This window comes from Nyctereutes procyonoides, unplaced genomic scaffold (assembly GCF_905146905.1).
Source record: "Nyctereutes procyonoides isolate TBG_1078 unplaced genomic scaffold, NYPRO_anot_genome, whole genome shotgun sequence".
Taxonomy (NCBI): Eukaryota; Metazoa; Chordata; class Mammalia; order Carnivora; family Canidae; genus Nyctereutes; species Nyctereutes procyonoides.
Genome location: NW_026575146.1, coordinates 27,015,961 through 27,034,351, shown reverse-complemented (window position 1 = coordinate 27,034,351; position 18,391 = coordinate 27,015,961). Strand labels below are relative to the sequence as shown.

The window sequence follows — 18,391 nt, the reverse complement described above, 5'->3', positions numbered from 1 at the left end:
TGTTTGTCCTAGTTCTGTGGAAAAATGCCACTGAAATTTTGATAGGAATTGCCTTCACTCTCTACCATATGTAGTTTTAACATTTTAATAAGTTTCCAGTTTATAAGCACAGAATATCTTGTCATTTATTTGTATCTTCAGCTTCTTTTATCAATGTTTTATAGTTTTTAGTTTATGTGTCTTTACCTCCATGGTTAAATTTATTTCTGGGTTTTTATTTTTGATGTGACTGATTGCCTTTTGGATTTTTCTTGTTCCTTATTAATATATAGATTTGCAAAAGGTTTTTCCATATTTTGTATCCTGTAGCTTTATATAACTTATTTTATTCCAATAATTTTTTGATAGTCTTTAGGGTTTTCCATATGTAGCAGCATGTCACCTGCAGGTAGTGATAGTCTTACTACTTTTCATTTGAATACCTTTTATTTCTATTTCTTGTCTAATTGCTGTGGCTAAATTTCCAATACTATGTTGAATATAAGTGATGAGAGTGGACGTCCTTGTCAGCGTTCAGCTATTACCATTGAGTATGATACTTACTGCAGGTTTATCATTTTTGGCCTTTATTATGTTGAGATATGTTCCCTTTTTACCTGCTTAATTGATGGTTTTTATCACAAATGGATATTGAATTTTGTCAGATGCTTTTACTGCATCTCTCAAGATGATCATATATCCTTCATTTTGTTAATGTGTATCATGTTGATTTGTGGATGTTGAACCATCTTTGCATTCCTAGAATAAATCTCACTTGATCATGGTATATGATACATTTAAAGTATTGTTGAATTCAATTTGCTAATATTGAGAGTATTTGCATCTATGTTCATTAGGGATATTGGCCCTTAATTTTCTTTTTTTTTGTGGTGTCTTTGTCTGGTTTTGGTATTAGGGTAGTTCTGGTTCATAAAATGAATTTGGAAGCTTTCCTTTCTCTTCATCTTTTGGGAATAATTTAGAAGGAATAGTTGTTAAATCTTTGAATGTTTGGTAGAATTCACCAGTGAAGCCTTCTTGTCTGGGTTTTTGATCCTGATTCAATCTTCTCAGCAATCATTTTGTTCAGATTTTCTGTTTCATGATTCAGTCTTGGAATATTGTTTCTAGGAGTTTATCCAATATATTGGTGTATAATTGTTTGCAGTAGTCTCTTATGATCCTATTATACTTTTGTGGTATCATTTTTGACTTCTTTTATTTCTGACTATTCATTTGTGCCCTCTTTCTCTTGGTGAGTCTAGCTCTAATAGCTTATCAGTTTTATCTTTCAAAGAACCAACTCTTAGCTTTGTTGATCTTTCCTGTTACCTTTTTGTCTCGATTTATTTTTGACCTGATCTTTATTACTTTCTTCCAACTTTGGGCTTTATTTTTTCCCGCTAGTTCCTTTAGGTGTAAAGTTAAATTCTTTGATAGTTCCTGTTTCTTGATACAGATCTGTATTGCTAGAACTTCCTTCTTAGGACCACTTTTACTGCATCCCAGATTTGGGTATGTTGTATTTCTGTTTTCATTTGTCTTTAGGTATTTTTTTCGTCTTTGATTTCTTCTATAACCCGGTAGTTCAGTAACATGTTAATCTCTACATATTTATAGTTTTTCCAGTTTCCCTTTGTGATTCATTTCTAGTTTTATAATATTGTGGTTGGAAAAGATGCTTGAAATTTCAGTTTTTTTTTTCAGTTTTTTTTTTAAGATTTTATTTATTTATTCATGAGAGACATAGAGAGAGGCAGAGACACAGGCAGAAGGAGGAGCAGGCTCCATGCAGGGAGCCCGACATGGGACTCCATCCTGGGTCTCCAGGATCACATCCTGGGCTGAAGGCAGTGCTAAACCGCTGAACCACCCGGACTGCCCTGTTTCAGTTTTCTATATTGAGACTTGCTTTGTGGCCCAACATGTGATCTGTCTTGGAGAATGTTCTATGTACACTTGAGAAGAATGTATTTTCTGAATTTTGGACGAATGTTCTGTGTGTGTAGATAGATCTGTTATGTCCAACTGGTCTAATGCATTATTTAATCCAATTATTTCCTTACTGCTTTTCTGTCTTGCAGAATGTTCTATGTACACTTGAGAAGAATGTATTTTCTGAATTTTGGACGAATGTTCTGTGTGTGTAGATAGATCTGTTATGTCCAACCGGTCTAATGCATTATTTAATCCAATTATTTCCTTACTGCTTTTCTGTCTGGATGATCGTTAAAATCCCCTATTACTGTATTGCTGTCAGTTTCTCCCCTTCGATCTCTTAATATTTACTTTATATGCTTTGGTGCTCCTATGTTGGGTTATATATTTAAATTATATCTTTCTGTTAGATTGATCCCTTTATCATTACGTAGTACCTCTCTTTGTCATTTATTACAGACTCCGTGGTTATTGTAAGGTTCACATGTATCATCCTATATACATGGCTATCTATTTTAAATTGCTGGAAACTTAAATTTGAACATATTCCAAAACTACATTTTTACTTCCCTACCATGATGTTTTATGTTTCTGATGTCAACTTTTTAGGGAAAGAAAAAATAATGCCTTTTTTTAAAAAAAAAAATTTTAAGTAGGCTCCATGCCCAGCATGGAGCCCAATATAGGACTTGAACTCATGACCCTGAGATCAAGATCTGAGCTGAAATAATGTTTTCTGAGGCTTGCCAAGGCCTATGAGTGATCCAAGGGGAGGAAGCTCATTTAGCATCTAGTTCAGCTGATTAGAAGCCAGGTCATGAGGCAGCAGCTTTGACAGTGTGCAAATATGTTTAGTCCTGTGGGAGGTGTGAGTTGCAAAAATCTGAGTTCCAGATGAATGTATAATATATTCTCTGGGAGGTCTTATCAAGCTGTAGTGAGGCTGGGGTGGGGGTATACAAGGATGGTGTTTCCCTGTTTTTGTTTCCTTGGAGTGCCTCCTTAGCCCCTTGATGTGTGGGAAACCTGAAACCTATACCTTAGGCAAAAGCTGTAGGCTAAGTAAATAGACCTTTTTCATAGGAAGATTGGGATTATTTCAGTTTGCTGGTTTTGTAGGGCTCTGGGATTGACGTCCTGCCAAGCATGGTCTTTCCTGTTGTTATAATCTGATGGAGCTCTGGAGCCCTCATGGCCATCAGGGCCTGGTGATCAAGCTGTGTCCCCTGTGTGGTTTGTGTGCATCTGTTGGCTTGAGAAAGGCAGGTAGAAGGTGTAGAGAACAAGGCATACTCACTAGCTTTAGAAAGACAACAGGAAAATGTCTTGAGTATATGTATCCACGGGCTTCCTTAATGGAGCAGGAGAGTACCTTGTGTACTGGCTTTAGGTTGGGAACAGGAGACTGCCCTGACAGCTTGGGCTCATGCTCTAGCGTTGGAGTTGGGAGTGCTACAACTCTTCACCAGCCTCAGCAAGTGCCATGAAAGCTCACCCCTGCTGTGCCAGCAAGGTGGTAGTAGCCCTGCTAGCTGACTATGTGGAGAGTGCATCTGTGGCATCTGTCATCCTCATCTGTCTCTGAGGAGAATCTCAACTGTCCTCTTCCCTTCCAACCAATGTCCCCATATTAGCAAATGAGTCTCCCTTATATACAGTCTAGCAGCCTTTCTAGACTACAGTTTCTTTCGTGGATTGTGGAGTGAAACTACAAGCAAGCCCTTTAAGAGGGTCATCTGTTTCCTTATAGCACTTTAAGACCCCTCTGGTTGTTAGCCTTTTTGGTTTTCCAAGTTAGGTGTTCTGTGGGTTTATTTCTCTGTGGTAGATCCCAGGAGTGGGGGCCTTGATATGGGGTACCAACTTTTTACTCCTCTGAGAAAAGCACCTGTCTGGTGAGATCCCTTCTTCTTGTGTGTTACCACATCATGAGTTGGGTGTTTTTTGGGAGACTATATCTCTACTTCTTCTACCTGTTTTGATCTGGTCCTTTTATCCTTTGTTGTGGGAAGTTATCAGATCTTTTTCACAGGGAAATGAGCATATGTAGCTGTAGATTGGGTGTGTCCCCAGGAGGAGGATTTTCTTACCACTCTCTTGGACCATCCTCCAGGAACTTGCTTTTTAAATTTTTTACTGTCTAGGAAATTTCCTCAGCTTTATTTTCTAGCCCTTATATTCAGAAGATTTACATTTCTTAAGCTTTCTCTAAGAGAACATTCTTACTCTACTATCTTATTCTTGTTTCATGAGTTTAAGTTCTCTTACATCAGTGGAGATACGAAGTTTCATTTCTCATTTTCTTTTTCTCCTTCCACATTGCCTTTTCTGTATATTGTCTTGGCTTCAGATTTTATATTAGAGATTTCTTCAAATACTTAAAAGTCAGTAAATAGCTGTTTGAAAACTGTGTGGGAATGTGGGACCTTGTCACTTGTGGCCTTTGCTGTGGGGGGATCTTGTCATGGATTTGTTTGGGGGAATCTCTAATAGCGGCATCTTTAATCTTTGTTCTGGTCAGATTCCGTAGAAAAGGCTCTATAGTTAGCTGCCTGCAGAGAGTGTAAGCCTAGCGGGAGAGGATGACTGGGTGGGGGAAGTGGTTTCTAAGTTTTCCTGCATAAGCTTTGATTAATTTCTGTGGTACTCTACTGTTCTTAATGTTTGCCTGCCTTCCAAAAGAAAGCATGGGGCTGACTATGTGGAATATGGAAGGGAAGCTGATCAGACTTCTTTTAAGCTGACTTTCAGGCAGCCCTTCTGTTTTCAGTCCCACTTCTGCCCCTAATTCCAGAGATACTTGAAACCATCAATTTGAATTTTTTGAGAGTTTCTATGAAATAAATTCTGTCCTGTGTTCTGCATTGTGGCTGATCATTAAGTTTTTCCAGGTCCTGAATTGCTGCTGCTTTCTTTCCACTTTCTAGATTCCAAAACATTGTTACTGTCACATCCTTTCTTTTCTCCTTGACAGCTATGAAAGCCTTCTGAAAATTCCCTTTACATCTGCATTTTAGTGTTTTAAGAGAGTGCAGTTGTGAATGTGTGTGTTCAATCTGTCATACTCAACTGGAAGTCTTTTTCTATATAGATAACAATCCTTTTGTAATATGAAGAAGACCAACCTTTTGTTTCTTTTTATTCCCTATTTGAGGTTTATCTGAAAAATTTTTCCTATATAGACATTTAATTATGTAGTCAATTTCCCCCCATCATGAAGATTTCTAAGTTTTTTAGACAAAGTTTACCTTACATTGAAGTTAAATAGTTAAGACATTAAATATCAATTTCTTCTGAATCCCTATTGTGCTGTGGTTGTTTCTGATTTTATTATTTATATTGACAAAAGACTGGAATCCTCCCAAATGCCCCAAAACAAGAAGCTGATTAACTTGTGTTTGCACAAAGGAGTACTTGGCAACAGTGCAATGGGAACATGGAATTTTTTTTATGTATTCCTATGGAGTTATTGTCAGGATATTTGTGAACAAATACCGCAAAATGTTTTAGAATGCTACCTTTAAATAATAGAAGGGAATATGAATTAACAAAATCATATTTATATTTTTCAAAAAGAGTGATAAAAGGGTAAACTAAAAAGTAATAGTTTTAGAAGAAGGGAGAAAACCATGTGGGTAGGGTGGTATAGATATAAGATATACAGGGCTATGCCTTGATTTTATCTAGATTTGACTTTGGAGTCCTGTAGCTCTTTCACATGCTAAATGTAAAAGTAAAATCAAAAAGAAAAATTCAAATTTAAAAGAAATTCAAACAAATGTAAATAAGTGAATTTAACTACCAAGTAAGTAACCTGCCTATGCAGAGGAAAAAAAATTACTTCAAGTGATCTGATTTGAACATTTCTAGTGGATATATCTTATGTTTGAAAAAAAGAATTCTCAGAGTGATCTAAAACTGTGTTCAATGTATTTTGAAACTATTAGCGCGTATTCCAAAATGAAGCAAGTGATTAGCATCATAAGGAACTAGAATATAGAATTAAAGAAGTGAAACTTGAATTTTAAATTTATAATGGAAATAAAAGTATTAACTCATTTTACTTATACTTTTCTTAGAACTGCTGCTGAACAGGCCTAGAAGTAAAGACAATCTCTTAGCATTGAGTTGGCACCCAGATTGTGGTCTCTAAATATCTAATTTTTTGTTGTGGTTGTTGTTTCCTACAAAAGGAGGAAGGGATCCTTGAAGGTAGTTGTTTCTGAACTGGGCCAGGAAATGTATAAGGTGATCCTGAGATATCTTACCATTCTAGAAAGTGAGGAAGTTATCTAAGACTAAAATCATAGTGTCAGAAGTATCCCAGGCTACCAGAAGGGGCCTCTTACTGGTTTAAGATGGATAATTTGAGGATTAAAAAATGACTGTAGGGGCACTTGGGTGGCTCAGTGTTTGAGTATCTACCTTTGGCTCAGGTTGTGATCCTGAGGTCCTGGGATCAAGTCCCGCATCAGGCTGTCTTCAGGGAGCCTGCTTCTCCCTCTGCCTGTGTCTCTGCCTCTCTCTCTCTGTGTCTCATGAATAAATAAATAAAATCTTTTTTAAAAAATGACTTTAGTGATTGACATACATAAAGCATACAAAAATGGTTTTAAAAACACTAAAATTTAAAAAAGAAAATCTTGTCAATTATCCACTAAGGTTGTGAGGATACCAACTCATCATTTCGCAAATTAATGAAAAATGTTCAAATTCTTTTTTTTCTATTTCCTATACAAACAATTAAAAAAAAACATTTATTGATTAGAGAGTGTACAAGTATGAGCATGAGTGGGAGGGACAGGAGAGAGAGAGAGAATCTCAAGCAGACTCCCTGCTGAGCATGGAGCCCAATGTGGGGCTCTGTCTCCTGACCCTGAGATCATGACCTGAGCTGAAACCAAGAATAGAACACTTAACCTACTGTGCTGCCCAGGCACCCCTGTACAAACTGTATTTTAAACAAAAAATTTTTTTAACGACTTTATTCATTCATGAGAGACACACACACATACACACACACACACAGAGAGAGAGAGAGAGAGAGAGAGAGAGAGAGAGAGAGAGGCAGAGACACAGGCAGAAGGGGAAGGAGAAGCAGGCTCCATGCAGGGATCCCAGTGTGGGACTCGATCCCAGGTCTCCAGGATCACGCCCTGGGCTGAAGGCGGCGCTAAACCAGTGAGCCACCCAGGCTGCCCCGCAAACTGTATTTTAATGTAACTATTAAGTTACTGAGGATAAAGTTCTTCATAGAAAAACTTTAGTTAATGTAGAATAACTAGAAAATCATCATTTGGTAACTCCTAATAAAATAATTGATGTAGGAGATTATGATGAATTGATGCTAAAACCATTAAGTAAAAGGCTTGATGGGGGAGGACTTCCCACAGGAAAATTCAGGCTCATACCATCTGACCAGTTGATTTTTAGCACCATTAAAATTGGGAAAACCAGATATGTATCTAATGATATGATATAGCACAAGGTACACAACAGCAACTACCAATGAAGTTATTTTGTCTTTGTCAAGAAAAAATAAATTGAACTTTAAGCCCCTATATATAATTATCAATTTATAGGAAATATGGAGAAGTAGAGGAACACAAATGACACCATGGTGAAGCAATTATCCACATAAAGAATGGCATGGGTAAAAAAGAAAGGAGAGAGCCTAAATGATCACAATAACTTAAAGCACTCTATGAAACTTGTTTGAATTTTGATTTATACATATCTATTATAAGGAACACCTTAAGACAGGAGAATCTTCATATGGGTGGATTATCAGATAATATTAAAAATTATACTTTTGTTAGTTATACCTAGTATACATCTAGGTAAGATGATGTCTGCGGTTTAGCATTTAATATTCCAGTAGAGGTGGACAGAAGGATATCTGGGATTTAGCATATAATATTTCAATATAGGTGGGCAGAGGGGGAGGTGAGAGAATCAGTAAAACAAGACTGGCAAAATGTTAGTAACTGTTGCAATTGGATGGAGGGGTATGTGGATAGTTAAGTGTGCCCTCATTATTTATCTGTACATGTGCGGGAACAGGAATATTGACATGTCAGAGAAAAGCTAGAGAACTAAAGGGGAGCCAAGCAAATGCAAAGTTTGTGATACGGCTAGACTTTTTGGTAGTACTTTAAGAGGTTGTGATTTTTAACCTTGGAGTCACTTTCAGTCTATCATGTTTTAGTCCTACAGGTGCTCATATAATTGCCCAGTTTTCGAAAAAGCTTCTTGATGAAGATATCTCTATTTTTTCTGGATTGGAAATGTTGCCTGTGGTTAAAGGAGCTTTTATTTCTGTGTGTCGTCAAATATATGGTACATGTGAAGGCCTGCAGGTGTTAATTCCTTATAGTTTGCATGAGTCTATAGCAAAGGCATGGAAGAAGGTAAGAATTTTCAAGCTTTTTATCCTCCCTGCAAATATTTATTTCAAAGATAGTCACTGTTGTAATGCAGTTAGAGTCTCTTACTGGGGCAAATATGATTTTTTTAGCATCACAGTACTCTAGGGAACATAATGCTTTTTAATTTGGTACAGGGTGACTTCACCTCATCTCCTACCAGGACAAAGTTCTAGGACAAACTGAGCACTTCAAAGTCTTTTCTTCTGGTAGGAGAGGCTTTAGATAGATTATCTTTGCATAAACTGACTTTGTTCTTTCGAAGCTATTTCTAAGCATTTTTACAGACAGCTAGAGTTTTGTTATGTATTAGAAAAAAAAACTGTAGCAGTAGTCAAATAGTATGTATCAGTGAACTAATAAGCCTTTCCCCCATACTTATATACTTCCCTTATAAAATATTTTATGTGATATTTAATTAAAAACAAAATAACTTAAAATTTGAAGGTAATTTAATTTTAATCATATTAAGGATCAACTGTAAAAATGTATCATGAGATCTTATGAATAATGCTATCAATGAAAAATAATGTAATCTGTTATATTTTAGACAAGTTTGCTATCAGAAAGAATTCCTACTCCAGTAAAAGGCTCGGATTCTGTTTCTTCGATAAGCCAGGAATCCCAAAACATGTAAGCACAGTTGGACTAAACTTATCTTTTTCTCTACATTTACTGAAATAATTTAAAAATAAGAATGTAATTGAATAGTGTAGCAAAAATACACCTGAAACTATTATATCAAATGTTAATTAACTGGGATTGGAATAAAATCTGAAAAAAAGAATATACAGGAAGGTAACTGTATACATATAGGATTAAGAAAAATTACATTTAGGGGTGATGTTAGAGATTATGTCACATTTGTACCTTTAATCTAGCATTATTTTTTATATGTGCTTTATCCTGTGTTTATATTTTGGGTTAAGAAATTGGATCTGTGTAGTGTTTCCGAAAATGTGGAGAATTATCAACTACTAAATTTGGAAAGCTAACTAGGGAATTCCTGTAGTAATAAAGTGTTTTCAAATGCCAATGAAGTCTATTTATATTTAAATTATGATTTTTCAAAATGTGTGGGAATGGATTTTAATTATATTTTGGCATTGGAAAATAATTTAAATCAGTATTTACACAGTTTTTAATTTAGATGTCTCCATATATTTTCACAAATACCAATAGGACATGGGATCAGATTAATAAGGGAAAAACAATATTTAAAAAAAATTAAGATCTGGTGATTTTTGTACCAGGATTCCCTTCTTAGTTGTTGGCATACTCTAAGCAGATAATAGAACTTTAAGGGATATTCTTAAGAAAAATTTAAATATCAACATTTCAGGTAGGCATGGTTTAAAGAGGTCCAACAAAAAGCCTTTTTCATTTCGTTAACAGTGTAATAGTTCAACAAATAGTTAATTCTCCTCTAAAAAATCAGCTGTAACTTTTTTCTGATAGTTGTCATGAATTTAAATCTATTACCATTTGTGTGTGTGTGGGGAGGGAGGGGAGACAATTTCTGCAATTTTTGAGGTAATTTTTAGATCTATTTTTTCTTTTTTCTTTTTTTTTAAGATTTTATTTATGTATTTGAGAGTGAGACAGAGCACACGGGAGGGCAGCAGAGGGATAAGTAGACTTCCCGCTGAGCAGGGACCCTGAGGTGGCTGGATCCCAAGACCCTTAACCAGCTGAGCCACCCAGGCACCCCTAGATCTGTTTTCTTTGAGGTGTTTTGTGATTTGTTATTTTTCATTTTGCATGCATTCATTTTCTAATTCATTCAGCTGTATATTGGACCAAGTGCTTTGACTTCTGAGGATAACTGTATGCCTTAAGAGCTTATTGTGTAGTTTAGAATACAAATAAATACAACGTGGCAATATAGTATGCTAAGTTTATATGATGGGGCTATGATGGGTCCATTGGGAAAGCAACTTGTGGGGGAAATCTTTCCATAAGAAGTTGTTACGCTAAGTTAAACAGAACAGTTGTTAACTGACTAAAAACTGAACATTATTTTAGATGGAAGAAATAGTATGGTCAATAGGCTTGAAGAGGGAACATGATTAATGTAGTTAATACACTTTACTCTCAGTAATATTTTTAGATTCTGAAGTTAGAGTGTGAAGAAGCTAATAAATTACATGCCACTTATTCCCTCCTGAGTTGTGAACCAAGTAACAGTGATAAAGAAATAAAAAAATCAAAACACTGAATAATACAGGCCTCTTGAGATCTCAAGAATTAGATTTACCCTCCTGTCATAATTGGCAGTGGATGGCCATAGGCTTCCCTCTAAGGCAGAGTTTACAAAGATCAAACTTAACTACATAGTAAAAGAAAGCAGAGTGTGTGCTTCCTACAGGTAGCTGGATCACAAACAAGTAGACTAAGAGAGAGGTATTACTTAGGCAGGCATGCTTAAGTCTTCCTCAGGTCTCTGGAGTCCTTTCTTCCAGGAGGAGTAAGTGAGTAGGTGGTAGGTGGGGAGGGGCAAGCAGTGTGAAACTGGGGAATGTGCTCCATGTAGAATCTTGATTCTGGGGGAAAGAGGAGTTTCCCTCAATGCATGATAGTAATGTCTTAGAAGCAAAAGATTTAATAGAGTTTTTGATAATATAGAGTCAGAACTGTTGATTTCATTTTCATCATTGAAATTAAATTAGCTCATAGAGCGATGAATGTCTTTTGTTCTTCTGTGTTGAGAAGTTGGTATGAGATAGACATTTGTTCCTTTGTAATTTGGTAAAATTGAGTGTAAAACCATCTGGGTCAGTTAACTAGACTATCTTAATGCCAGTACATAGGAGATTACTTTTTTTTTTTTAAAATTCCAGTATAATTAACATATAGTGAGTGTTATATTACTTTTAGATATACAGTATAGTGATTCAACAATTTCATACATACATACATTTCTTAGTGCTCATGGCAATAAGTGTACTCTTAAACCCCTTTACCTATTTCACCTGTAACCCCACCTGCCTCCCCTCTGGTAACCATTTGTTTTTATTAAGAGTCTGCTTTTTGAATTGTCATTTTTTGTTGCTCTTGTTATGTTTCTTAAATTCCACATATGTGTGCAATTACATGGTATTTGTCTTTTTCCAGCTGACATATTTCACTTAAGCATTATATTTTGTAGCTCCATCCATGTTATGCCAAGAGTGTGGTTTCATTCTCTTTTGTGGCTAAGTACTATTCCAGTGGAATTACTGGATCATATGGTAGATCTATTCTTAATTTTTTGAGGAACCTCCATACCATTTTCCATAGTGGCTGCTCCAGTTTGCACCAAAAGTGCACAGGGATTCCTTTTTCTCCACATCCTTGCCAATACTTGTTGTTTCTTATGTTTTTCATTTTAGCCATTAAGACAGGTGTGAGATGATATCCCCTTGTGGTTTTGAGTTGCATTTCCTGATGATTGATGTTGAACATCTCATCGTGTGTCTGTTGGCCATTTGTATGTCTTCTTTTATGTCTAGTCTTGTCATCTAATGCCCATTATTTAATTGGAATATTTTGGGAGGGGGTTTATTGAGTTGTATAAATTCTTACATATTTTGAACACTAGCCCTTTATCAGATATATTATTTGCAAATATCTTCTCCCATTCCTGATACCTTTCTTGAATAAGTGAATAAATTAATAACACTTCTCCTACCTCTAGACACTAGTTTCTAAATAATGACACCAACAGTAAGACTAAGACTGAAATGATAAAGGTAAAATTAGGTTGCTAAAATTCATATTTTTGAGCCTCTGATAGACTGTTAGGTATTTTGAGCTTTTATTTTCTGATAGCATATGTTAAAAATTCCCCCCCCCCCTTCCATTTATTGATGCTTTACTATATTACAGAGAAGATAGAAGTTTTTATGTAGTCATCCATAGGGGTTTGGTGTCTTTTAAATCTAGACCTAAAATTGTAGCCCCAACTGAAATTTCTACCATGCTGGTTTGGTTGATTAATAGTGATGACAAACCATGTGGGATCATCATTAGGGTGACCAAAGAGAAGAATATAATCAGTGGGAAAACAATGTGCCCAATCTGCCCCAACCAATCAAGGGGCCTTTAGAAAACTAGAGGGTAAAGCTGGGGGTCAGGAGGAGTCTTTGACCAGTTCTCATAAGCTAACAAAACTGTGTACTTGTTGCCAATACCCTTATCCCAGCACCAATAAACAAATTTAATGGCTTGGATTTTCCATTTTGAAACAGTGTCTTTTCTATAATTGAAACAATTAAATGCTAAGATCATGGCAGAGGAGATAAAGTAAATTATGTCAATTCTGTATAATTTTTCAGAATTGTGGGATGCAACCTGTAAGTTTTTTTTGCCTGTGTTGTTTTATTTTGGGGGATGGGAATCAAGGTAGACTTGAAAATGCACTTTCTTTAATGGCTAATTTTTTTTAAAAGATTTTATTTATTTATTCATGAGAGACGCACACAGAGAGAAAGGCAGAGACACAGACAGAGGGAGAAGCAGGTTCCATGCAGGGAGCCCCCATGTGTGGGACTTGATCCTGGGACTCTGGGATTATGCCCTGAGCCAAAGCAGATGCTCAACCACTGAGCCACCCAGGTGTCCCAGTGGCTAATGGTTATTCTGGTTTTTTAATTGTGTTTGAGAGACTTGATTGTATTTTCTAAAAAGACTACATTTTTCAATCTAAACATTTTTTTGTTAATGTGTTCAAAATATTCTTTAAGATTAAAAATTCTTTACAATAATTATTTTTTGTGTCTTAGTATTTTTTTTGGCCCTTTTCCCTTTTTAGCTACTTTTTTGCATTAGTTTATGCAAAGACCAGGTTTTGGATTTGCTAATGCTCTTTTCATCTTTCTCTCCTTTTCATCTTTTCTCCTTCCCTAGCTTCTGTAGTACAAGAAAGTAAATGAAAAGGGGAATGAGGGCAGCCCCGGTGGCTCAGTGGATTAGTGCCGCCTTCAGCCCGGGGTGGGATCCTGGAGCCCTGGGATCGAGTCCCACGTCGGGCTCCCTGCGTGGAGCCTGCTTCTCTCTCTGCCTGTGGCTCTGCCTCTCTCTCTCTCTTTCATGCATAAGTAAATAAAATCTTAAAAAAAAGGTGGGGGGGATGAGAATGGATATTGAGAGAAGCAAACTATAACAGCCATACTAATTTTATTATATTTTGATATGTAGCACTTTCATATTAAGCTCTTTTAAATATTTTAAGAGCTTCCTATTTGATTTTACTCTAATCCATGAAGTATTTGCAATACACTCATTTAAAACAGTTATTTTTGCTATTATCTTTTTATAAAACTGTTGACTTATAATTAATTTATATTTTTAGAGAATCTGGATTGCATTATATATATCCTTTTATGTTGGTTGAGATTTGTGATGTATTATAGGGTCATTTAAACCCCAAATCTGTCTTTGCTTGAAAAACCTTATTTTATGTTCTTTATTGGAAGGACCTAATTTTTCTTTTCAGTCAGTTATTAAATTTGTAGACATTTATTATTTTTGCCATTTGTTAAAACATATAGTCCATTCTTTCTCATAGTCTCACCCCCCCCGATAAAGTATATTTTTAAGTTTCCAAATAGTATTCCTTTGTTTTTTAAGGATTTGAAGAGCATTTAACTGATATTCCCTCTATATCTGAAAATGACTATTTTTCTCCCAGCCCACAAACCCACCCTTCAATGTGGTATTTGTTCTTTCTCTCCATCCATTCCCTCACCCTCTATCTCACCCTCCCCCCCTCTTTTTTTTTTAATATTTTATTTAGAGAGAGAGAGAAGACAGAGGGAGAGGGAGAGAGGGAGTCCAAGCCGACTTATGTTGAGCAGAGTCCAATGCAGGGCTTTATCCCATGACCCTGACATGACCCTAGCTGAAAACAAGAGTCCGGTGCTTAACTGACTGAGTCACCCAGGCTCAGTGGTTGTTGATAGTTTCACTTATCATAAGTAGTAGTTGATAGTTTATCTGGGGATAAAAGTTTTGCTAGATAATTATTTCTCATTAGTGTTTGAAGCTATTATTCCATTTTCTTCTGGAATAAATAGTAACTGACAAATCTGTTAGTATAATCACCTTTCTCTCATAGGTCATATCCTTTCTCACAGCTTATAATTTAGCTGTGATATCTTTCCTTAAATCTAGAAAATTCTTATTATCTTTTTAAATATTCCTTTCATTCTCTTTTACTGCTTTTATTTGATATATGTTGAGACTTTTCAGTCTGTGCTCCATGTCTCATTTGTTAAACATTTATTTTTTTTTACCTTTCTTCTATCTAGTAATTCTTTGTGTTTAATTGACTGTGTTTTTTTATTTCCAAATTTCCAGTGTTTCTTTAAAAAAAAAAAGTACCTGTTTTTATTTCCCTTTTGCTTTTTTACTTCAGTTTTAATAGAAAAGTTTTAAAAATCTTCCTTTGAATATCATAAATTTATTTTATTCATAAATTCTGGAAATTATTTCAGCTGGAATAGATTGATAAGTGTTGATTCTGCTAGCTCTTAACTTTAGATATCTTTTAAAGTTTGGGAGTTCATTTTTGAGAGTCTTTTTATTTGTTTGCTTCTTTCCCTACTTTTCTCATTCTTCCCTTACTGTTTCTCCCTATTTATGTTTTTATGTTCATTTCTCCCTGCTCAGTTTTATTGTTTTTCTCTTTTATGGTTGTGTTTTAAATAAATATCGTTTTGGCATTTTGAGGCTCCTGTCAGTAATGATGTAGATATCATCACAGATACAACTGAAGAACTAGAAAATAAATTGATAATGTACTCATTTCAAGAAATGAGGATCTGTGTCTTCCTGTTCCCCTAGCCTTGTGGCTTGTCAAAGCCCTACTTTTAGAGACTGTGTTATACATATATAAGTATTTTGTTAAATGTGATTTTTTAATATATAAATTTTATTTTAATTCAGCTAAATGTATATTATTTTTATTAGTCTTGCTCAGACCTAGGTCTTAAGCAGTGAGCCTAGCACTGGTCTTGTGTCTCATTTGTAATTCTGTTAGTCATTTGTACCCTACTGGAACTAAATTTGGTTTCATCGCCTGCATTTGCCTTAAAAGTAGAGCCCATTTCTGTGTTTCTGTTCTCTGTCTATGGTAGAATTTGTTACTTAAACATGGTTATATCTTTGGCCATTGCTTTGTTATTGGTATAGAGGGATATATGTGTCAAAACCTGTACTAATAGTTCTTTTTTTGATCCAGAAAAGTCCTGGGTTTCAAATTTCTTTACAATCATTTCCAAAACAGATTTCTATGACTTCCTTAGGGAGAAAATGCACACTTCTACATATTCACAGTTTCACTATATGTGTAGATATTGATTTTTGGCATAATTTTATATCTAAAGTTTCTTTCCAGACAGGAGCATCCAGTTGGGTAGTACATTTTCTCCTTTTGGTACTTCTGAATGAAGTGCTTATCTACATATGATTCCATATTTCTAGCTCTGACTTTCCTATTAACTGTGTCTTCTGAATGTTTCAGAGTTTTTCTCTGGAGAATATTACTGGCCTTCCTTTAAAAAAGTGTTTTGAGGAAAGAAATATCATTCTCCAAAAGTGAAATTAAAAGCCTATGAAAATAAAGATATTGTGCCTGATATCCTTTAGAATGTTGGAAGATAAATACTCTGTAGTGAAAAGAAAGTATAGAAATAATGGAGAGTTGGGGCTTGGAGACTCCAGGCCCAGCAGAATTAATAGTAGGAGAAGAGAATGAAATTAAAGCACAGATGAGAGAACCTAGATGTAATAAAAAATGCTGATACCTGTAGTTAATATTTGATTAAAGTGAAAGAAACTTACTGAGATAGAAAATATAATAATAAAAACTCACTATCAAGGAAATGATACTTGTAATCTTATTTTTTTAAACTGAATATTTTGCAATCAGTGTGTCCTCTATAAGTTTATCACCAGTATTAAGCTGTAATATTTTCTTTTCAGTTTTGAGTGTAATAAAGGAATGAATACTTTTCTTTTACCTGTTTCAGTATGGCTTGGGAAGAGAATTTGTTAGATGATTTACTAAATTTTGCTGCCACTCCCAAAGGACTACTATTTCTTCAAAGAACAGGTGCCATCAACGAATGTGTGACATTTATGTTCAACCGATATGCAAAAAAATTACAGGTATGAGTTACCATCTGCTGCAGGCAAAAAGAATTTTTGTTGCTGTAAAAGCTATAAAGAACATTATTCTGTCTTCTCTGTGTGAAGAGGTTATTAAACTTCAATTAAAAAGCCATATAACATTGTAATATTTAACTTGATATTTTTTCAGGAAAGCATTAGATTTGATGTTGCTATCTATGGATATGTTTACAGGATGGGAAGTAACCAGATGGAATTGAAAAATATATTTAACCATCCAGATGTGTTATAAGAAACATCTGGTTATGCTAAAACTGGGTGGAATTTCAGGAAGGGGAGAAACCTCATCGGTGTAAATGTTAATAAGAATTTAGTCCTCACATTTAAAAAACCTACTTGCCGACGGATTTTACTAATACTATTAAGTAAAATGTACAGTATAATTTAGCCTTTTCTCAGAAGTTCAGTGAAGTGTATTCAGCTTTTTGCTGTGATAGTATAAACATCTCTGAACTTGGCTTTATAGGATCATATGTATGCTTTTAAACGTGTCTTCTTTGTTTCTGGCAGCTGTTGTATATTGATGTTACCAGGTTACCAGGTGGTAAATACCATTTTATTTGTTCTTCAGTTCTAATTTCCTACTTTTACCTAACCCTGTGAATAACTGAGAGTTTTTGGCTGTGAAGAGTAAGTAGTGTATGCGGGAGGGCTCCGACCATCTCTTCACAAAAAAAACATATGAACATTAGTTTATGGATTTATGATAATTAGGTTTGTATGTGCAGATGTGTTTTTATTATTCTGATTTAAATGGACCTCAAGTATAGAGAACTTATTTACATGCCTCACTTTATGGCATACTGTCCTTATCTGTCCATGTAAGATGTCTGTCTTGATTAATTTTATTCCGATGTCATTTCTGACTCACAGTTCCGTTTTACCCTACATGCACCCTCTACTCCAGGCTTCCATACTAATGTGTTTAATATGTGTAATATTCCTGGGCATGTATATTTCTTGTTGAATATTGTATTCGCCTATTTGGGCTGTTAAAATTCCATAAATTGAGTGGTTTATAAACAGCAGAAATTTATTGCTCACAGTTCTGGAGGCTGGAAGTCCATGATCAAGATGCCAGAGTGGTCAGGTGAGGTCCCTCTTCTGGTCATAGATGTTTCCTGTCCTCACATGGATAAGAGTTAGGGAGCTCTCTGGGATCTTTTTGTAAGAGTACTAATCCGGTTCATGAGGACTCTCCACCTCATGATCTAATCAAAGTCCCACTTACTACATCACCTTTGGTGGTCAGGATTCCAACACGTGAGTTTTGAGGGGACACAAACATTCGGACTATACTAAATATTGAAGTTTCTCAGGGGTTTTAAGTTTACATAAATGAATTTGTCATTTTAATTTGAATTTCTCTGCTGGTGAGTTTGACTCTCCTTGTGTCCTTAACCATTTGTGTTTTTATTTTTTTATTTTTTTTACATATTTGAAAATATTCAAGCAATTCAAAGAAATTTTTTTTCTCATCAAATGCTCGAGGCAATGCATACACAACTTTTAATATTGTGTTGATATACCTAGGAGTAGATACCATTGTTTTAACATTTATGAATGTAAACAAAAATCTAGTCTTCCTTTATACCAGCCTGGTGATTATAATAGAAGATTCGGTTCCCTAAATCTCAGTAACTCACAACCTTATAATATTATACAATACTTTAATGGTGCTTTATGCTATTCAGGACATTTTTTGAAAATTTAGATTCTCTGGTATCTTGTAAGAAAACCAGTAGGCCATTTCCTTTATTTTGCTGAAGAGAAAGTAGAGACCCCAGCTTGTTAAGTGATCTGTGAATGCTCACACACCTAGTTACTGAAAGCAGTAAGACTAAAGCTCAGATTTGTCTTTAACAGTATTAATGAAG

At 35.2% G+C, this 18,391-nt stretch overlaps 1 protein-coding gene across 2 annotated transcripts in view; it reads left to right on the top strand.

Moving 5' to 3' along the window:
• Positions 1–18,391, top strand: part of TBC1D32 (TBC1 domain family member 32) — a 209,355-nt gene that overhangs the window by 63,589 nt on the left and 127,375 nt on the right. For both annotated transcript variants that reach the window (XR_008662516.1, XM_055310422.1), the window contains exons 17-19: positions 8,126–8,327; positions 8,893–8,975; positions 16,355–16,493. Coding sequence is in view for 1 of the 2 variants with exons in the window: in XM_055310422.1 (XP_055166397.1) it covers positions 8,126–8,327; positions 8,893–8,975; positions 16,355–16,493 (424 nt within the window). In the remaining variant the exon portion in view is untranslated. The remainder of the gene's footprint in view (positions 1–8,125; positions 8,328–8,892; positions 8,976–16,354; positions 16,494–18,391) is intronic.